This window comes from Mesocricetus auratus, unplaced genomic scaffold, assembly GCF_017639785.1.
Source record: "Mesocricetus auratus isolate SY011 unplaced genomic scaffold, BCM_Maur_2.0 Super-Scaffold_100014, whole genome shotgun sequence".
In the NCBI taxonomy this organism is placed as follows: domain Eukaryota; kingdom Metazoa; phylum Chordata; class Mammalia; order Rodentia; family Cricetidae; genus Mesocricetus; species Mesocricetus auratus.
In genome coordinates this window covers 2,270,870-2,293,146 of record NW_024429197.1, presented here as the reverse complement: position 1 = coordinate 2,293,146, position 22,277 = coordinate 2,270,870, and the positions used below count along the sequence as shown (strand labels likewise).

Genomic DNA, 22,277 nt, shown 5'->3' with positions numbered 1-22,277 from the left:
TCCCAACTAGTGTGGGGAAGTGCTGGAGCAATTTCATGCCATGTAGGAAAGAGTCCACGAGCAACTTCTGTGCTCGAAAGTTGTACACTAATGTTTACTTCTTCCCACTACAGCTTCAAGTGGGATGTCATGGCCAGCTCCTCTGACAGTGAAGATGATAGTTTCATGGCTGTGGACCAAGAAGAAACTGTACTGGAAGGGACAATGGAGCAAGAAGAGGAATCCCACCCAGTGCTGGAAGTTGAAGAGACAAGACATAATAGGTCCATGTCTGAGCTGCCAGAAGAGGTTTTGGAGTATATCCTGTCCTTCCTTTCACCGTATCAGGAACACAAAACTGCAGCTCTGGTCTGCAAACAGTGGTATCGGCTTATCAAAGGTACTATGGAAAAGATGGTCATTTCATGTGTTCTAAAGAGATAATTATTTATTTGTGTGTGTGCAAAGTGAGTTCCATGTGTATGAGTGTTTTGCCTGCATGTTTGTTTGTGCTCCTGGTGCCTATGGTGGTCAGAAGAAGGCATCATATCTCTAGAACTGGAATTACAGACAGCTGTGGGCCTGATGTGTCTATGTTTATCTATGTGTGTGTGTTGTATGTACCTGTTAGTGTGGTGTAGATATGTGACTTCAGTGCCTTTCCTCAAGTGCTCTTGACCTTCTTTTTTTTTTTTTTTTTTGGTTTTTCGAGACAGGGTTTCTCTGTATTGTTTTAGAGGCTGTCCTGGAACTCGCTCAGTAGACCAGGCTGGCCTCAAACTCACAGAGATCCGCCCGCCTCTGCCTCTGGAGTGCTGGGATTAAAGGCGTTTGCCACCAACGCCCGGCTGACCTTCATTTTTTAAAATAATATTTTTTCAAGATTTTATTTACTATGCCTACAGTGTGCTACCTGCATGTTTGTCTGCACACCAGAAGAGGGCACCAGATCTTATTATAGATGGTTGTGAGCTACCATGTGGTTGCTGGGAATTGAGCTCATGACCTCTGGAAGAGCAGCCAGTGCTCTGAAACCTCTGAACCATCTCTCCAGCCCCTTAAATAATTTTTTTATGAAGCAGAAATGGGGGTAGTAGAGCCATTTTAATATATGCTGCACATAAAGGAAAGAGAAAGCAGAGTGTGCTGGAGAGACAGCTTAACAGGAGTACACAGTGTTCTTCCACAGGACCCCCGTACTCGGGCAGAGGCAGGTGGATCTCTGTGAATTCAAGGTCAGCTTGATCTACAAATTGAGTTCCAGGCCAGCCAAGGCTACACAGTGAGACCCTGTCTCAAAAAGAAAAAGAAAAAAAAGAAAGAGCCTTGCTCAAAAAATGAAGGTAGGGCCACAATGTTCCTTGAGCCTGGACCCACACTTGGGTATACCTGTGTTCTTGGTGTCTCTGAGTACTTTGCTCTCAGGCTCTCATGATTTTATTTTAGAATCACAGGTGAGTGTGCCTGTGAGAGTATATGCTGGGTATGTGGGTTTCTTCAGAGGCCAAGGGTGTCAGCTTTCCCCTGAGCTTCGCTTATATACTAACATTCAATACATTTCTTTTTTTATTTGATTTTCCTTTTTTTTTTTCTCTCTCTCTCTTTGGTTTTTCGAATAATTTTTTTTATTGGTTTCTTTGTGGCTTTGGAGGCTGTCCTGGAACTAGCTCTTATAGACCAGGCTGGTCTCAACACACAAGAGATCCTTCTGCCTCTGCCTCCCTAGTGCTGGGATTAAAAGAGTGAGCCACCACCACCACCAGCCTCAATTTGATTTTTCAAGTTAGGGCTTCTCTGTGTAACCCTGGCTGTCTGTAGACCAGGCTGATCTCTACCTCAGAGATCCGCCTGCCTCTGCCTCCCAAAGAGTGCTGGGATTAAAGGAGTGAGCCACCGCTACCTGCCCGACCATCTGGTTCTAAAGCAAGTACGTGCTGCTTTTTCAGAGGACCACGTTGGGTTCAAACAAACATGAAACTCCAGTTCCATGGCATCCAACTACTCTCCAGCTTTCCCAAATACCAGGCATGCATACAAAAACCAAAACCCAAAACAAACACAATATGACTTTAATGAAATTAGTTACTAGAATGAGATATTAGAAAAGTAGATTGTTCCACAAGCATGAAGCTTTTACTTTTTAAAAATCCACTACATAAGTACACATGCTTCTTGATAAGGTCTCCTTGTGTGTACCTCAGACTGGACTTGGCCTTATGATCCTACATCTCACCTTGGCCCAATGCTCTATTTTTGGAGGAATTTTAGGTACATGCCAGTAGTGGTAGGCACAGAATTTGCTGTCCACCTATGCCCCTGTACACTAATAGCGTCCTTTCTTGTTAGCACTGCCCACCATAGTGGTACCTTGTTGCAGTTGAAGAACTTGTATTGGCACATCATTACCACCCAGAGACCATCATTTATATTAGGGTTCAATCTTGGTGGTGCCCATACTATAAATTTAGACAAGTATGTAATGTTGTATATTTACCATTGGAATAAAGTTCTTACCTTTGTCTCTGTTTGTCTGTCTGCCTGCCTGCCTGCCTGCCTGATCTATCTATCTATCTATCTATCTATCTATCTATCTATCTATCTATCTATCTGTGAAATGGGGTCTCACTATGTAGCCTGGCTGGCTTCTAACTCACAGTAACCCACCTGCCTCTGCCCTTCTAAATGCTAGAACTAAAGGTATACACCACTGTGCCTGAAAAGCTCTTAACTTAAAAAAAAAGTTATTAATTTTATGTGTGTGTATGTATGTATGATTTGAGTGTTTGTATGTGCACTATGTATTTGCAGGTGCCTATGGAGGCCAGAAGAGGGCATTGGATCCTCTGGAACTGGAGTTACAGGCAGACTTGAGCCACCCAATATGCTAGAAACTGAACCTGGGTCCTCTGCAAGGATAGAAAGTGCTCTTAACCAGCCGGGCGTTGGTGGCGCACGCCTTTAATCCCAGCACTCGGGAGGCAGAGGCAGGCGGATCTCTGTAAATTCGAGACCAGCCTGGACTACCAAGGGAGTTCCAGGACAGCCTCCAAAGCCACAGAGAAACCCTGTCTCGAAAAAAAACAAAAACAAGAACAAAAAAAAAAAAAGAAAGTGTTCTTAACCACTGTACTAACTCTCCAGCCCAAGCTCCTAAGTTTTATCCATTGATTTTTATTTCATGTGTATGGGTGTTTTACCTGCATGTATGTCTGTGTAACACATGTGTACCTGGTGTCCACTGAGGCTAGAGTGTATGTTGGATCCTATGGAGCTGAAGTTACAGATGCTCTGAGTCTCTATGTAGGTGCTAGGAAGTAAATGCGGGCCCCCTAGAAGAGCAGCTAAGCGCTCCTAACCTCTAAGCCATCTCTCCAGCCCACCTAAGCTCTTAATTTTTAAGACACAGTCTTCAGACACACACTCAACATTTCATAATCTGTTATATAATAATCTATGTTCTTACCTAAACTGGGGAATTCCTGATTGCCATGCTCTAAATGCAGAGCTTTTTGAGCAGCTGTTACATGACAGACACTGCTTTATCTTCCTTCCCAAAGATAAATTACTCTGCACCCCCTTTGCTTTGTAATAATGCTACCCATTATCTTATTGCCACACGATACAACTGAAGCGGAGAAGGATCGTCATGTGACAGATTTAGTAACCTTGCACACATCTCTGGACTTCCTGTACCTTGGTAAAATGTTGTTCTTTCTATTTTGACATTTCTTGATTCCGTTTCCTTTCTTTGAATGAAAATGAGAAATTTGGACTTCTCAAATCATTTATGACTTATGCAAGTCATAGGTATCCAAACTGATGCCTCTGGTTTTTTAACTTTAGGTGTCGCCCACCAGTGTTACCATGGTTTCATGAAGGCTGTCCAAGAGGGAAACATTCAGTGGGAGAGCAGGACTTACCCTTATCCTGGAACTCCCATCACTCAGCGGTTCTCCCACAGTGAGTACCCACATTGGGAAAGCGGGTCCCACACTGCCTGTACTTGTGTTTCTAGAAACTGGTTTTGAGGTGTGCATTTCGTCTGACTTTTTAATGACAAGAATGTAAAATAAGAGTTTCTAATAGAAGCCGGGTGTAGGTGGCACACGCCTTTAATCCCAGCACTCGGGAGGCAGAGGCAGGCGGATCTCTGTGAGTTCGAGGCCAGCCTGGTCTACAGAGTGAGTTCCAGGACAGCCTCCAAAACAATACAAAGAAACCCTGTCTTGAAAAACAAAACAAAAGAAAAAAGTTTCTAATAGAATTAGGAACAAGTGGATCTAAACATGTCATGAAGACTGTGTAACTCAGTGGAAGAGTGCTTGCCCAAGCAAGGGTCATGGTTCAATCCCTGATACCTCCACAAACGAATTGCCAGGGTTTGTTAGCTTGATATTATGCCTTGTTTGATTCTTCTCCAGCCCCAGCCCCCTGAAGGTGAGGATTTCAGACATGTGTGACTATACCTGGCTATATTTTGAGCTTTTTGTAGGAAGGAGCATATATTTGTTACCCATGTCATAAAAAAGTGACCCCAAAACTGAGCACTTAAAAAAGTATTTCTTAGTGTTCTTGAAGGTGTGGGATTTGGAGATGGAGTACTGAGTCCTGGGTTAGGAGTGTTTCATAGAGTTGCCATCATTGCTCTCTAGAGCTTCACTGTCCTGAAGCTTAGACTTGGGATTGGGTGACCTTTCAGAGTTTCTCACTGCATGGACCTCTAGCTAGAGCCAGCCGCACTGTCAGCTGCTTCCTGTGGAGCAGGTGGTGATGAGAGGGTTCCCGAGACAGAAGGAAGCCGGGGTATTTTTTCACATCTCTTTCTTTCTGCTCTCTTGGTCACCAGGAGGGGAAGATCCTTTGGTGCCACCTACCCCCAGATTGTTTGCTATGCTTATGTCTGAAGATGTTCAGAAATAGTGTGACTCATTTAGTGCTCTGGGCTTGGATGAAAACAGACCAAAGAGACAGATAGTGTTGGATGTGGATCTCAAGGAGCTGCTTTTATGCCGCTCTATCCTGTTCCAAGGAGGACATCCTTGACACCTCTGTGGCACTCACTGAAGTCAAAACTGTGATGTATCACAGTGGCAGACATTGGGTTTACAAGAGTAGTTGAGGATAGGTGAGTTGGCTCAGCGGGTAAAGGCGCTCACTACCATGCTGTTACATGTGTCCCATCTCTAGGACCCGCATGGTGGAGGAGAACTGCCTCCTGCTAGGTGTGTTTGAACTGGGAGCTCTTCTGACCGCCACACTCACATTGTGGCGCACGTCCATTCTCCCCAGTGAGTCTAGCAGCAAATGTAATGGAAAAAAGAGACTAGTTCGGTGTGCTGCCTTGACCCATGCTGAAATACCAGCACAGTGAAAAGTGGCATGCCTACCTGTCATGGCAGCAGGGGCAGGAGGGTTTCAAGACCAGCTGGGCTGTCTAGCAGAACTCTGTCTCAGAAGCAGAAGGCAAGTGCCATCATTACTGCTGGTATTGAAAGAGTTTTGAAAAGGTCTCAACTTTTCTGGAGTTTGCAGATCGTGATTTAGAATGGCTAGACTAGATGATGTTCATCTCTCAGGGTCCATATTTGATTCAGCATGAGTTACTACAGATAGAGGAAGAAACGCTGGCTGTTATAATTAAAAGTAGAGTGGGAAGGAGGGCTCACATGGAGGGTTTCTTATTGGGGGAAGGGAATAAGAAAGGGGTAGGCAGAGGGGGGGAGGGAGGGAGGGAGAGAGGGAGGGAGGAGACAGCAGGCAGCAGGGCCTCACCTTGTAAAGGAGGGGGCATAGCTGTAATACTGGCAAGCTTGAGTACTGACAAGCTCATCCTGCCAGGCATAATGCCTGAATGCTAACACTGATGGGGTTTCTGAAAACTTGTTGGTCTGGATTTTGCAAGGCTGGGGATTGAAGTCAGGGTCTCTTGCTGAAGGCAAGCTCGTACTGAGCTATGTCCTCAGCCCTGAGATTGTCCTACAGTGAGAGACAGTGAGTCTGGATGCATTAGTCAGCTTCATGTCACCACCCCAGCACACCGGAAGCACTCAGCATCTGTAGGAAAGGGTTTACTTACCTCACACTGCTGGGCATTCCAGCCCGAGATTAGAGGTCCTGTTACTATGAGCAAGGGTGGCTCATCATGCTGTTTGAAATTCAGGAAAGAGTCATAGGTAATCTTGTAAAAAAAAGTTTCTATCTCATTGGTTCTTCTTTTTGTGGTCTACTTTCTTCCATGTGTCTCTTTACACGACCTAGCTTACTGACAAACTGAGAAGGACCATTACAGAAAAAGGGCAATTTGCAAATAGATTAAAACTAAGAATTCCAGGGCTGACAAGATAGCTCACAGGTAAAGTACTCGCAACCAAGCCTGCCAGCCTGAGTTTGTTTCCCAGGACCTATATTGTAGACGGAGAGAACCAATTCCCAAAAATTATCCTCTCTCCTCTACACATAGACCTAGGCACATGTGTCCCAGCACAGGTATACAGGATGAATGAATGAATGAATGAATGAACAAACGAATAAATAAATAATATAATTTTGTTTTGGTTTTTGAGGCAGCATTTGTCTGTGTAGCCTTGATTATCCTGGAACTCACTCTGTAGACCAAGCTGGCCTCAGAGATCCATCTCCTCAGCCTCCCGAGTGCTAGGATTAAAGGCGTGTGCCACCACCACCCAGCTAATAAATGTAATTTAAGAATTAAAACTAAGGATTTAATTCCCCCCTTGGTTTCTTCCTTTTTCTATTCTATATCCTTGATCCCTCAGTTTTCTTTCATATCCCTAATTCATGTTGATTCAAGATCTGCATTTTTAATTCTTCTTGTGTTACCATGGAGATACTGGATGTTTCATATTCAGTTAGCTAAAAGTAGAGTTCAGCACACCCCCCTTCCCAGTTTTCTCCTTTCCTTAATTTAGTGAATGTCACCATCATCTTAGATACACAGACTTGAGGATTCATTCTCAGTTTCTGCCCTCAAGATCTAAGCTGGATGTGATGGTACATGCCGGTAGTGCAGTCAGGAGGATCGGGAGTTTGAGGTCAGTCATGGCTACTTAGCGAGTTTGAGGTCTTCCCGGGCTGCCTGAGATTCTATGTAAAACCAAACAAAAAGCCAAGTTTCTGTTCTGCCTCAAGCCTTTTCTTTTTTCCTATCACTCTTAATTCATAATCTGATCATTACATCTCTACACCATCATAATACATTCCTTTTTTTCCTCTTGTGGTACTGGAGATTAAACCCTGAGCCTCAGGCAAAAAGCAAACATGAACTGAATACTCCTTGCGCCGCCCGCCCCCCCCCCATACATTGTCTTCTCTTCTCTCCATCTCAAGCTGGATGGAACTAAAGCTAGACCCTACTCCCTACAAAAACAGAAAAGATCACAATGTGCGAGTACCATCCTCTCCACTGAGGAGACTGCACTGTCACTCTGTTCTTCTGACACTCAGACCTTACCTTCATCAACAGCAAAGACCTTTGCATCTGGGAACCCAGTTTCTTTATTCCTAAAATGTATGTAGAAAATACTGTTTATGTGACAGGGTGCTGAAAAGTGTAGTTGAGAAGTACTGGTCCAAACATGATTTAGGCTGTTGGATGTGAGCATGCTGTCTCTTCCATGGGGGTGGTGTACTTGAGGATAGGTCCCACATTGTAGACACCCTGTACCTCTTAACATCCAGTTCATAACTAGTTCTAGAATTAATATGCCTTTCTGGTGAGAAATCACTCCATGCATATAGAGATTAATAAAGGACAAAGCTCTTTAATATAATGAATGCTGGGCTCTGGGTAATGCCCAAAGAGGAACCAGGCTCTAACAGAAGATTTCTCTAGCTTACATAGCTTTCATATACCTTAGGTATTTTACATACGTTATCATCCTTAAATCTCTTGGGTCCCTGCCCCACATTACACTTTGAACAATTTAAATAGAGTCAGGAGACTGCAAGTCTGATCACTTAGGCAGATGGGCGGCCTACACAGAAGATATTGCCAGAATTATTTTTAGTACATCAATGCTACTCATTTTCAAATAGTTGTTACTCAGGGTCATGTTGCTCACCTGGCAGAATTATGCTTGTTTTCAAAAAGAGAACTGAGGGGCTATATGGCAGGCTAGGACTTAACATTGGTTGTGAAGCTGTGATGCCCCCCTTGAGCTGAAATGGGGATGGGCTGGTTGTAAGTCAGGGTTGCCTCCTTTGTTATGAAAGTGAAGCCTAGTGGATGGTTAAACTGATGAGTGACCATTAGCATCCTTGCCTCTAAGAGGCCTGGGTAGTAGACTACTCATCTTTTGTGTACTTAGGAGGCAGCTCCATAAACTACTAGTAAATCCTTTATAACATCAGTTCTGTTTGAGTGCCTTCTACATCAGTATGAATGCATTTTAATAATTGTCAAGATTTGTAGGCTTAGACATAACAAATATGGGTCAGTGGCTTAGCAGAGAAAGGCACCTACCACCAAGACTGAGGACTTCAGTTCAATTCCCAGGACCCACACAGAAGAGAGAACTGACTCCTGCAAGTTCTCTGACTTCTGCACACCTGCCTTAGCATGCATAAACACACAAGAGTAATTAAAAATATTAAAAAGCCATAGATACAACAAATATATGTCCAGTACAAGATTTTTCTATTGTTAAAAACCTGGGACAGAAAAGGCAGGTGAAGTGAAAAGGCCAGTTTTGTAATCTTTGGTAAATATCTGCAAGTCTAATCACGCCAGCCCTGGTTAACGGAGGATACCCTTGTCAGATTATGATAGAAAAGCCCCAACATTGAAGTGTTTAGGCTTCTCATATAGTCAGGTAGTTGCACACACCCCTGATTTGGCACTTGCAGGAGCCTGCAGGCCCAGGCTGGATCACCACCCTCGCCTGTCCTGAGTTATGTAATTACAGACCTTATCAAATATGTTCCAGCTTGTAGATGGGAGACACATAACAGCACAGTCTCTTTCTGCATGGGATAACTGCCTCAGGGCCTTTCCCTGGTGACAGTAGGGAAACAAAAGGGAGTTTAACATCCAAAAGTCTGGAAAGTTAAGAGTGTACAGCTCACTTGGGGAACATTTGGGGATTGTTCCAGGCACTGTGGAAATCCAGATTCCTGAAGATCTTGTGCCTGAAATGATTGTAGTTCAGTAGAAAGCTATTCTGGTCGGTGAAGAACTATTGACTTGCCTGTGTACAGTTAAATCGTGGCCGTACCGTTTGCCTTTAGATAGAGACTGTTGACAGTTTGAGATAGATGTCTTTGTGATAGCTGTTCACAGAGCAGGCAAATCCACTTAGACAAGTTTGGAGATTTAACAGTTGGAACATACAACTTCTACATTGCTTAGTGCAATATTCATGCCACTGTGAGCTCTAAGAGCCGTGACATAGCCGGGTATTGGTGGTGCACGCCTTTAATCCCAGCACTCGGGAGGCAGAGGTGGATCTCTGTGAGTTCGAGGCCAGCCTGGTCTACAGAGCCAGTTCTAGGACAGCCTCCAAAACAATACAGAGAAACTCTGTCTCAAAAAACCAAAGAGAGAGAGAGAGACAGAAAGAGACAGAGAGAGAGAGCCGTGACATTCCAGAGGTCTAGATCTAGATGTTCTGGAAGGAAAATCTATTTGGGTGGAGAACTTGAGTACAAGGCAATTAACAGTTGGTTGGGACCGAGAACTGCTTACATTCTTCATTTTGTAGGGTGTTCCCACTGCCATTACCATTTCAGTATCTCAAATAAAAACCAGCGAAAGCAATGAGATGCTTGTTAGAATATTTGAGGGTCCTGTTTTCTTTCTGGATTTTGAGATAGTCTCACTATGTAGCTCTGGCTGGCCTGGAATTCATTATATAGACCATATTGTACTCAAACCTGTGAGCACTGTGTTCAGTAGTGTGATATGTTCTTGTTCTACTGTATCTGAGTTTTGAACATTGTTCTCTATATTGACTCCCTTTCCCTCCCAGCTTCACCAATACTTGACCAATGGTCACTTGCATCTCACTACCTTAGCTTTGGATCCCATGTTCCTGTCTCAAAAACCTTTTGTTTGTTCAGAGAGAAACAGGAAAATGCAGCCTGCCCTATTTTAGTATAGGATTAAAATACATGTGAAGGACCTCATGGGGCCCAACTGGCTGGGTTTTCAATCCAAATAGAGGAGAAGAATGTTTGCTTTCTCTTTGAAAAAATAAAGGCACTCTGCACTTTTGCTATATGAGGGAAACTGCTGCTAAGAGTTTGTGTATAGATTTGGGGTGACATAAACTAGCCTTGACTATCCTAGTAGGAAATCAGGGATTTGCCTTACCATATTTTATTTGTGTGTGTGTGTGTGTGTGTGTGTGTGTGTGTGTGTGTGTGTGTGTGTGTGTGTGTGTGTGTATGGGGGGGTGGGGTCCCAGGTCATCAGCCTTGTCCACAGGCACCTTTACCAGCCGAGCCATCTTGCTGGCCTGGATTTCCTTTTCAAGTGTTGTGAGAAATGTTACATTTCAGAAGTTCTAGAATACTGTTAGTGCTTCATAATTGCCTCATGCACTGGAATTTCTAGTTCATCCCCAGTCTGAGGGAATCCAGATGAGTAATCCATACTTGTGATCCTAGTACTCAGGAGGCTGCTGCAGGAGAGTCACAAGCTCAAGGCAAGCTTGGCCTGTGTAGTGAGACCCTGTCTCTGGGACCAAGATACCCTGGAGCTGGGGAGTTTCTGTATAGTGAGACCCTGTCTCTGGGACCAAGATACCCTGGAGCTGGGGAGTCTTTTTAATGGAGCTCCAGATGTAGCACCAGGAATTATCCTCATCCCTCTCATGCCCTTAACTTAATTCTTTGTTATTTACAGTTCTTAGCAAATGTGAGTAATGAGATTTTAGTAGACTCTACCTTTTTACTCTATTGATTTATATTACTTTATATTATTTTACTTTGAGACAGGGTCTCACAGTGTGGCCCTGATTAACCTGGAATTTGCTTTGTAGACCATGCTAGACTCTACTTTTTTTTTTTTTTTTTTTTGGTTTTTCGAGACAAGTAGACTCTACTTTTAAAACAGACTTTCTTGTTGTGAAGATATAAATTCAAAATTATTATTTAAAAGATTTTAAATTATTTGATTGTATGTGTATGGATGTTTTCCCTGCATGGATGTCTTTGCACCATGTACATGGAATGCCCTTGAATACCGGAAGAGAGTGTCAAATTACTGGGACTGGAATTATGGATGTCAGGAGCCTTCATGTGGGTACTGGGAATTGAACCCCAGTCCTCTGGACAAACAGCCAGTGCTTTTAACTTCCAAGCTGACCGAATTTCTAGCACCTCAAAATTATTTTTAAACTAAAAACATGAGTCCATAAACAGATTAACATTTAAAGACTGGGCATGGTGGCACATACCTTTTTTTTTTTTGGTTTTTCGAGACAAGGTTTCTCTGTGGCTTTGGAGGCTGTCCGGGAACTCACTCTGTAGACCAGGCTGGCCTCGAACTCACAGAGATCCACCTGCCTCTGCCTCCCGAGTGCTGGGGGCACATACCTTTAATCCCAACAGTTGGAGGCAGAAGCAGATGGCTCTCCGAGAGATCTAGACTAGCCTGGTCTACAGAGCGAGTTCCAGGACAGTCAGAGCTACATAGACTGTCTCAAAACAAAAACAAACGACAGACAAGAACACTTAAAGCTCCATATATCACCGCATCACTGCTATGAGTGCTGGATTAGCCGCGGGGGTGAGTCTGTGATAGCATTGCGTTTATTGTTACTGCAGCGACATCTGCAGTCATTTACTCCTTTACTGGGATAACTGGAGCAACTGGCACAGCTGACATGGCCTTCATAATGAGCTTGCTTACAGATGAGAGAACTGCTTACTTCCAGAGCTGGTGCCCTCCACTGTTGATACTGTAACCGCGGCAGCAGATACGGGGCGGGGTGCGGTGTGGGAGCATTTCCCTTTTCCTGGATTGCACCTGCGGATAGCTAGGTGATCCCTGTAGTGAAGCACTAGTGTCTCAGAACTCCTTCCTTTCATGTGACACCAACTGTTGGTTTCCCATGAGAAATGAGGGTGCCTCCCCTCAGCCTGTATGGCATGATGTAGACACAAAGAGAAGCTTTGTTCAGTCTCTTCCTGGAGCCCCCTGGTAAACGTCAGGCTGCAGGGCCTGTGTTCATCTTTCCTAAGGACAGCAGCTGGGTGAGCCTTCAGGGAGATGCCAGCAGAGCTCAGCTTTCCCACCTCTCACCTGAACTCAGGGTTAGGTCTTTCTGGGTTTAGCCTTTTTTTTTTTTTTTTTTTTTTTTGCCTCTGTGTCTTGGGAATGCTCAGGTGATATACATGTAATCGACTACCAACTGTGGCTCCTCTGTGGCCTTTCTTCTCTTCAGGTGTTTCCTGCTGTCCTATTTAGTCTGCACCCACTGCATGCGAGGGCCCAGTAGCTTTCTGCTCTTCCTTCAGTTGCTTTGGGCTTGAGCTGCTGTCTCCTTTGCTTTCACTTCACAGAAGCCTGTTTTGCTTTAGTCACATTGGTGTCTGTGGTTTTCATGGCACTGGTTAGTGCTGTTTACATAGTCATTGTGTTTCATATAAAGATTTGTGCTTTAGGTTTCATTTGGAAATACAAAACTTAGAGAAAAATCCATGGGAAGACAGGCGGGACATCTGTGGACGCTGGCTGTGCCTCGCTCTGGGACACAGTGTGGTTTAGATGGTGACATAGCTGGTCTCAGAGAAGCTTCCCTCTATCTGAATGCATGCTGTTCTTCCTGGAACTCTACCATCTTGCTCCATGCTGTGATTGTTAGTTTGGTTAGTGCTCAGAAATAAGATGTTTAGGGCTGGAAAGATGGCTTGCCTGTTAAGAGCACTGGCTGCTCTTCCCAAAGATTTGGGTTCAGTTCCCAGCATCTAAACAGCAGCTCATAACCGTTTGTGACTCCAGTTCCGGGAGATCTGACATCCTCTTCTGGCCTCCATGGGCATTGAACATACATGGTACACATTACATATGTGCAAGAAAGGCACCCATAAACATAAAATTAAAATAAATCTTAAAAAATTACAAATATTAATTAGCAGAAGAGATGTTTACAGCTTTTCCCTAGGCTTCCTTTGCAAGGATAATGTGATATTGATCCATCCGAGGACAAGATGTAGGGATAGGAATTTGGTGTCTGGTACAGAGTTGTTGTTGAATGTGTGGAATAATTAGACTTTTGAAAAAATACGGGTTATGGTTAAGGTGTAGAAGATACCTCTAAATTAACCTTGAGTCACTTGTTTCCTGCTTCCCCCCTGCCCCTGTAGGTGCGTGCTATTATGATGCTAATCAGTCTATGTATGTCTTTGGAGGCTGTACCCAGAGCAGTTGCAATGCTGCCTTCAATGACCTCTGGAGGCTTGACCTAAATAGCAAAGAGTGGATTCGACCATTGGCCTCAGGTAAGTGATGGATTGCTGATTTCTGCCTTCTCACAGAGGCCTTCTTGGCATGGACTCAAGCACATGTACTGCTGTATAAATGCCTAAGGTCATATGTTCATCTAAGTCTTTATATTCAAAATAAAATTGTAGCTGGGCTTAGTGGAGCACACCTTTAATCCCAGCAGTTGGGAGGCAGAGGCAGATGCAGATGGTTCTCTGAGTGGTGGGGCCAGCCTGGTCTACATGGAGTTCTAGGACAACCAGGACTACAAAAGGAGACTTTGTGCCAAAAATTTTTTTTAATTAATAAAAATAAATTGCATTTTACCAGCAATATTAGTACTGGTACCTGTCCAAAATGACTGTGCCACTGTGTGAATTCATTGGTGTGGTTTTCTCAGGTACTTACACAGGTGTGACTTGTGTTTGGAATGAAGTTGAAGAACAGAAGCAGTCGTGAGAACTGTAGTTGACTGACAGGAGCTATTGTCCCAGGGCTGAGATCTTTGAATAAAGCTTGTTCTTGCCAGCTTAGATATTCGGGAGTGTATGAGACGTGCCTCTGCGGGTTACTCAGGAGTGTGGGAAGATTCCATAGTAGGTGCATTCCTATACCGTCCCAGGATGGCAGAGTTACCCTGGAAAACAGATTCCTCTGCTCCTTTTGATTTGATCTTTAATTTTTAAAAAAGTTGTTTTTGTACTCAGGAGAGTCCTGTCAGTTGGAAGTGTCAGTGATAAGATAGGAGGTGCCCGAGCCATGGAGAAATTGAGTCCATGGGGTGTAAAAGGCTCTGCTAGATTTATTGTAGGCTTTTCCCTAATGCTATTCATTTGGCTCTTCAAGGTTGGAACTCAGTCTCAACACCAAGGAGACTTGGGCACTCGTTTTCTTTGGGTACTTTCCATTTTCTTAGGCTCTGCCATACTGGTTGGCTTAGGTTGGGGTCAGCATGGCCTTTTAAAAAGGGCCCTGGTGAGGAGGCGGGAGCTTCATTTCTGGCATGATCTCAGTTCTCAGTGACTGTGAGTTACCGGCCTCTCAAAGGTGTGGACTGGGTGATCCTGTCTTAAAGGCTGGGGAAGTCAGTTCACATTCCCTATGTTTACAGAACCGCTGCCGTGAAGCTGTGCCCAGAGACTGAGATCTGCTTCCAGAACTGAGAGCTCCGTTCTTTTCCCTGCTGTAAGCAATAGAGCAGGAGCATGCACATGGGGATACTGGAGTACTCAGGCTTGTGCAGATCTGTATAAAATATTGAAAGTATGGCTGTCAATCTTATAGAAATGCTGAAAGCTAGTACTGTTTTAGGGCTCAGTTTTATGCTTAGGAAGGTCTCTTTTTCTAGTCCCCTGATTCCCTATTCATTTAGTGAAATGTTGATTCTTAAATATTTGGAGTCACAAATTCTTTTTTTAAAAATACTTATTTAAACTGGGTGGGAACAAAGTTTTCTTCAAAAAAATTTTTTAATGCTTATTTACTTTATGTGTTTTGCCTGTGTGCACATATGTGAACCGTGCGCGTGCTTGTTGGATCCACTGGAACTGGGGTTATAAATGGTTGTGAGTCATCATGTGAACACCAGGAATTGAACCCCAGTCCTCTGCAAGGAACAACTGCAGTGCTAATTCTAATTGGTTTTCATAATAAAAACCCGGAGTCAGCTAATAGGGGTTAATGTTGAAAGGTGGAAGAACCCAGGTAGCCAACCACTAGTTCTTACCTTTACTGAATCCTCAGACCAAAGGTGCAGTCCTGTCCCTATGGATCCTCAGACTAAATGCAATGAGCTCCTGTCTCCTGCCTTATATTTCCTCTCTCTGCCCAGCCATATCACTCCTATCTCCACCTCCCTAGGGCCGGGATTAAAGGCCTGTGACTCCCAAGTACTGGGATTAAAGGTGTGAGCCACATCTGCCTGGCTCTGTTTCTCTTTTAGACTGGATCAATTTCATGTAGCCAAGGGTAGCCTCTGCCTCCTGGGTGCTGGGATCAAAGGCATGAGATCCCAAGTGCTGGGATTAAAGCTGTGTGCCACCACTGTCTATGGTTAACTAGTGGCTAGCTCCGCACTCTTCAAGCATTTTTATTTGTTAAAGCACAGGCAGAATATCACCACAAGCCACAAGTGCTCTTACCTGCTGAGCCATCTCTCCAGCCACTTGAGTCACAGGGTCAAAAATGTAGAACATTGAGCTGGACAGATGGCTCAGTGGTCACGAGCATTTGCTGCTCTTTCAAAGGACCTAAATTTTGTTTCCAGCACCCACACGGTGACTCACAAACACCCTCTTCTGGCTTTCCCAGGCATCAGACACATACATGTAGACAAAGCACCCACATATGTTAAATAAATAAACAAAAAATTAAAATGTAGAATATCTTTCAGCTTAAGTACCCTGTGGCCACGGTACCTGGCATAGGCCCAGATGCCATTCAGAGCAGGCTCCATTGTCCCAGTCCCAGCACCCGTTCTGCCTTTGTCACTTCACACCTTGCTAGCCTGCAGTGTTTTTGTTGTTTAAGATTTATTTTAGAGCCAGTCGTTGGTGGGGCACACTTTTAATCCCAGCACTTGGGAGGTAGAGGCAGGTGGATCTCTGTGAGTTCCAGGACAGCCTCCAAAGCTACACAGAGAAATCTTGTCTCGAAAAACCAAAAGAAAAAAAAGATTTATTTTAGCGTGTCCATAAGGCATTCAGCTGTTAGGAGGACCTTGGTATATTCTTGGCGTGAAATAGTTGGTCAGATTTCTGAGGTGAGTTCCTGTCAGAATGTAACATGAAGGTAAAGAGGATCTAAAGAGTTGGTAGTGATCTCTAGGTGAGAAATGATGCCCGCTCAGAAAGGTATGAGCAGGAGGTTTAAGAACCAGCTAACTAAAGGAACCTGCCTGTGGTTTGTAGAGTAGGAAGGAGAGTAAGGTGCCAAGTGACATGGGCATAGGATTGAGAGGGTAGCTGTTTGACATTTGTTTGGTTATGTATATCATGTCTCTGGAGTGTAGGGATATATGCCTTAGAGTGTTGGCACTCCAGGAGGCCAGAGATGTTGAAGCTGGAGTTACAGGCGATTTAAAAACAAAACAAAACAAAACTGCTTGACATCACTGCTGAGAATTGAATTCAGGTCCTCCGGAACAACAGTCGGTGCCACTGAGCCAGCTCTCCAGCTCTTGTTTGCTTTTTTGAGATAGGGTCTCACTGTGCAGCCTGGGCTGACCTAGAACTTAACATGTAGACCAAACTGAACTTGAACTCGCTGAGATCAACTTGTGTCTGATCCCAAGCGCTGGAATTAAAGGAGTGTGTCACCATGCCAGTTGAGAAGTTAGCTGTATTTTTTTTTTCTGAGACAGGGTTTCTCTGTATTGTTTTGGAGGCTCTCCTGGAACTCGCTCTGTAGACCAGGCTGGAAGGCAGTGTATTTTCAAAGTGTGACAAATGCCTGTGGTTTCCATACTTGGGAAGCAGAGGTAGGAAGATTGCTGCAAGTTTGAAGTTAGCCTGGTCTGCATAGTGAATTCTACGCCAGCCATGGCTATGATTTTATAGCATGCCTGCATCCCAGTTTCAGTGATCTTCTAGAGGAAGTGATTGAGTCAGACTGAGGGGCACAGTTGTCATCAAGAGGAGGAGTTGGCAGAGGTGGGAAGGTTGATCATCCATTGGTAGGAATAAGGGAGTCTAGATGCCAGGTGCTGAGCAGTGGGAACTGGTAGGGGCTTTCTACTGCTTGTTTTATCAGCCATGAAATCACGGAGGGTGGAATGGGAGAGAAGTCATGGTTACTTGTGAATGAACAGTTGTGTGTGACATAATTCTGGTCTTTGACAAATAGTTCCAGGAAATTGACTGACCTTCTAGAATTGTACAAAGGTGTCCTTTAATTCATAATCAGGTTTGTTTGGCTCAGCCTGTGTTTAATTCCCAAAGTAAATAAGCCATTCTTTGGGTGTGTGTTTCAAAAGACTAATGTTTAAACCAGTTTCTCAAATAAATTACCCTTAATTCAAACTGAAGCTAATTCCAGCACCTATTTAATAACAATTGTAGGTCATACTGCCCTTTTGGTTGCTTTAAATCAAGACAAAATTATTAATTTTGCATTTGATAGTTCTGCTTCTCAAAACTTCCTAAAGATTACCCCACTCTCATGTGTAAAAGAGGAGAGAATTTCAGTTGGTGAAACACATTTCTTCAGTTAGAAGTGGCTTTAAATACTGATGGAGTCTATAAATATTAACGACGCAGAGCTCAGCCTGTCGTGTCGTAAATAGCCTTGGAGCTCAGTTGATTTTCCCACCGCTTTCTCCCATAGAATCTTCCAAGGATTTTTTTTTTCTCCTTCCCAGTTTCTGCGCCTTCCCATGGAGTTCCCAGTACTGGCTTGTGGGTTCAGAGTCTTGTTTTAGAAGAATTTACCAAGGACAAGAACTGCATCTCTCTTGTCTGTTTACTCTCAACCCCACACCTTCAGCTGTCTGTGAACTTTGCAGCTTCTGTCTTCTCTGGGCCCAGGTTCCTTTCTCTGTAAGAAGGAGCATAAGCATAAAAAGTAGATCTGACAGGTCATCTTCATCCACATCACTGGTATATTTAGGTGTAGTCTTTGGTCCCAGAGAAGACTCAACTCTTGTAATGTGAGGAGCTTGGGGTGGGATGATGGATTTGGGGAGTGGGGTGTTGTATGTGTGTGGTATGTGTGCAGACATGTGGAAGCCAGAGAGGGGGTCAGGTTTCTGCTATCACTCTCTACCTTATTCCTTTGAGTCAGGGTCTCTCCCTGAACTTGAAACTCAAATTGATTTGACTAGGCTGGTATCAGGCACCCAGCAAACCCCAGGAGCCTTCATGTCTCTACTTTCCATGGCACGAGGGTTGTAGTGCTGGTGAGACTATATGCAGTTTGTCACATGAATGCTGGAATGCCAGTTCACGTCCTCGGAGTTGCCACTGCAAGTGCTCTTAACCACTGAACCACCTCACCAGCTTCCTGGATCCGTACTTTAGAAGAGAAAACCAGGCCAGATAGATGCCTCAGCAGTACCAAGCCTGATAACCTGAGTTTGAGCCCCAATACCCACATGGTAGAAGAGGACCCCCACCTGTGCACCATACCACATGTACAGAGCACGTATATTCACATGAAATAAAGAAAAGTAGAAAATATTTTTAAAGACAAGTTTTCTCTATGTTAGCTCCAGCTTTCCTGGAACTTGCTCTGTAGACCAGGCTGGTCTCAAATCCAGAGATCTACCTGCCTCTGTCTCCTCAGTACTGGGACTAAAGGCGTGTGCCACCACTGCTGCTCTAGAAAATCTTTTTCAAAGGAGAAAACTGACCCAGTTGACTTTTAGCATGGTTGAATTTGGGGGTCCTCTACTACAGTGTGCAGTCTGTTGCCGCCTGGGAGTTTTCGTGGTCTCAGGTGAGTGCACTGTGCCGGGTTGAACGCCTCAGCTGTCATGAAGAAACCGCTGCTCCACTCTCATGGGTGCTTATTGTAAAACTAGCTACCTCATGCATTAGTTACTGTTCTGATCGCAGAGTCCCTGACAGGGAACAGCAAGGAAGGGTTTGTTCTGGCTTACAGTTTGTAGGAGTGCCTCTCATGGTGGGGAGGGCAACTTTGGAGTGATGAATGCTGGTGGTCAGCTAGCTGAGACCCAGGAATGATATCACCCCAGTTAGCATGGGCTTTCCACCTGAGTTAACCCAGCTCACTCTAGAAACTCCTCACATGCGTGCACAGAGGCATGTGTCCTAAGTGAGTCTAGATTCTCTCAGGTAGACAGTCAGGGTTAACAGTCTCCCCAGTCCTCAGCAGTCTGCTGTCCCAAAAGGTTAAGCTGAGAGACCCTAAAATCACCAGCATAGTTTATCTTCTGAAATGTTTCATGAGAAAGTGTTGACTGAGACTGTGGAAGGGAGAGCCTTTACTCCTCAGGGCTGCTCACAAAGAACAATCTTGCCCTCAGCTGCCTGGGAATCCCACAGAGGAGCGGGTTTCCTTTTGGAGCCAGGGTCAGCAAGAAGAATACCATTTACAGCAGATGTCATAGGAAAACTGTTACCTCAAGTCTGGAAAGTGCTGGAACTCTCCAGAAATGCCTGCCCAAAGTGTCACTGTTTTTTTTTTTTTTTTGTTTGTTTGTTTGTTTGTTTGTTTTGTTTCTTTCTTGATGTAAATTCTTTAAGAAGAATTACAGTGGGGACTGGAGAAATAGCTCAGTTAGAAGCGCTGTTGCTGTTGTAGAAGCCCGGGGCTCAGTTTCTAGCACCCATGTGGCAGCTCAACTTTAGCTTCAGTTCTAGGAGATACAATACCTCTTCCAACCTGTGGGCACTGCATTCACATGGTGCAGACACGCACTCAGGCACACACTCATACACAGAGGATCTGATGCTGCCTCCTCTTTTCTCCTTCGTTCCTTCCTCCCTTCCTCCCTTCCTCCCTTCCTCCTTTCCTCCCTTCCTCCTTTCCTCCCTTCCTCCCTTCCTCCCTCCCTCCCTCCTCCTCCTCCTCTTCTTCCTCCTCCTCCTCCTTCTTAGGACTTATTCAAACTCCATGTGTTGGTAGAAACCCACTTTTTGTTGGCTTTTTGTTTGTTTGTTTTTGAGACAGGGTTTCTCTGTGTAGCTCTGTAGACCAGGCTGGTCTTGAAGTCACAGAGATTTGCCTGCCTCTGCCTCCAGAGTGCTGGGATTAAAGGTGTGCACCACCACTGCCCGGTAAAGCCCACTTATTTTTATGACATGTTCACTAGTGTTTTGCCTGCATGTATGTCTGTGTGAGGGTGCCAGAAACCCAGGAACTGGAATTACAGACAGTTGTGAGCTCCCATGTGGGTGCTGTGAATCATATGCAGTTTCTGGAAGAGCAGCCACTGTTCTAAACCATTGAGCCACCTCTCCAGCCCTTAATCTCATTGCTTTATTTTTGTTCTGTTTGGTTGTGAATGAGAAAATTCTATTCTGCCTTTAGATTTTTTTTCCCCCTTTGGTTACCAAATGCAAAATGTTGGCTTTTTCTTCTATGCTGAAAATCCTTCATCCTTTGACTTTGAGTCATTTAGTCAAATTCAGGTGCCTTTTAGATTCTTATTTGAATTGAGGTTCCACAGTATCAAACTCGATTGAGGCTTTCATACAGATTTCCTTGCATATGTGATACTGACACACTGCAGGGCAATCTTCCTGGTTCCTTAGCAGGGCCCTTTCCAAAGTGGAACTCTCATCATCTACTATCAGGCAAGGTAGGCCGGAGCATTGCTTTACGGCAACTCCAGTACAGGAAGGTTCTATGCCTCAGCTCAGCCAGAAAGTCGGTTTCTATGACCTGAGCCAGGAGCAAGAACCATGGACAGCAACCAGACCATTTCTCCTATTACAGCAACCATGAGTGATTGCCTAGTTTATGATACAAATAACTCCGTGTGGTGCTGGGTTAGGGCTGTGGGTGTCCATGAACTGCAGCACTAGAGGGTAGGAGTGCCTAACCGAGAGGGGGCCACTGGAGAAGGAAATACAGTGTTCCCAGGCTTGCAAGTAGGTTTGTCCCCTGACCAGGACTTGTCAAGAGGTGGGGAGAGCAGGTCTTGGAATTGGGAATCAGTATGGTCAATATGGCCCACAGTTGGCTGTCATCGCATCATTTCCACCTACCACTGCCAACTCCATTGGACGTGGTGCACTCAGGCACAACCTCCACTCCCACTGTTGTTGGAATTCAGGGGCTACAGGAGTGTGTCCATGCTTCCATCCTACATTTGCACGTGGGCCTGCTATGTCCTGTTGGGAGGCAAGAGGGCACAAGCAGCAGGAGCTCATGTCCAGGCACCTCTTGTAGGTCTGGCCTTGGTCATCTGCTGCCAGCCTTCACTCTTGCTGGCAGACAGGGAAGCCTCAGGCAGTGGAGCACACAGCCAGGAGGCTTGATTAGAGGGCTTCTCCACCTTTCATTAGCCGGCTCTGACGCCTCTACTGTTTGGAGGCCCAGTCTATTGATCTTACTCTTCTTGGGTGGCAACTTTGCCTTGTTTCCTCTGACCCAGTGCAGCCCTGTGCCTGTGGCCTCAGGGTGTGTGGGAAAGAGCAGAGGAAAGAAAGGAATTTTTGTTTATAAAGTTCAGATCCTGGGATTTTTCTAGAACACATGCTTTTTGGAGATGGGTAGTATTCTGAGCTGCTGGAGAGAAAAGTCGAAACTATCCCATATAGATCTTTGGTAACCTTTGGTCGTCCCTGGAGCATGAATAGACTGGCATATTTCAGGGCTGGTGGGCCTTTCCTGTTTGCTCCAGGCAAGGAGGTCTGTGACTATAGCAACATTGTCTTCACTGAATGGAGCCACTTGAAAGGTGCCCCTGACTAGGACTGCAATTAACAAGTTATCAGATGCAACCTCTCCTGCCCTAGAAATTGCATTAAAAAGAGAGCTTGCAGCGGAGACAAGGAGCCCATACTGTTTTTCACATTGTTAACTTTTAGCTGGTAAGTGCTCCCTGTTCATGCAGTGGTCTTTCATGTGGTTTTGCTTCTTGGCAGTGGGAACAACGCCCATGGAGTTGTCTATGCTCTGGCCTGCTTCTCATGGCAGGTACCAAAGTCCTTGCCATTGGATGTTCCATAATTACTCAGGGATATTAAAGGCATGGGTGTGGGGTGTAAGAGTCAAAATGTGTATCTTTAGTTTGCTAGGGCAACCCATGCATATTAATTCCACCACTGCAGAGCCCGAGACTAGAAGATTTAAGCAAATTAAGGTCTCCCTCGCTCACAAAACACTTGGGGAGATCAGATCTCAAAACAACCACATAGTGAAACCTCTGTGTGTGTGTGTGTGT

At 44.7% G+C, this 22,277-nt stretch overlaps 1 protein-coding gene across 1 annotated transcript in view; it reads left to right on the top strand.

Moving 5' to 3' along the window:
- The window catches only part of Fbxo42 (F-box protein 42), a 57,327-nt gene that overhangs the window by 19,795 nt on the left and 15,255 nt on the right, over nt 1-22,277 (top strand). The window contains exons 2-4 of the mRNA XM_040757514.1: nt 114-379; nt 3,823-3,939; nt 13,309-13,443. Of these exons, the coding sequence (XP_040613448.1) occupies nt 130-379; nt 3,823-3,939; nt 13,309-13,443 (502 nt within the window). The 5' untranslated portion in view covers nt 114-129. The remainder of the gene's footprint in view (nt 1-113; nt 380-3,822; nt 3,940-13,308; nt 13,444-22,277) is intronic.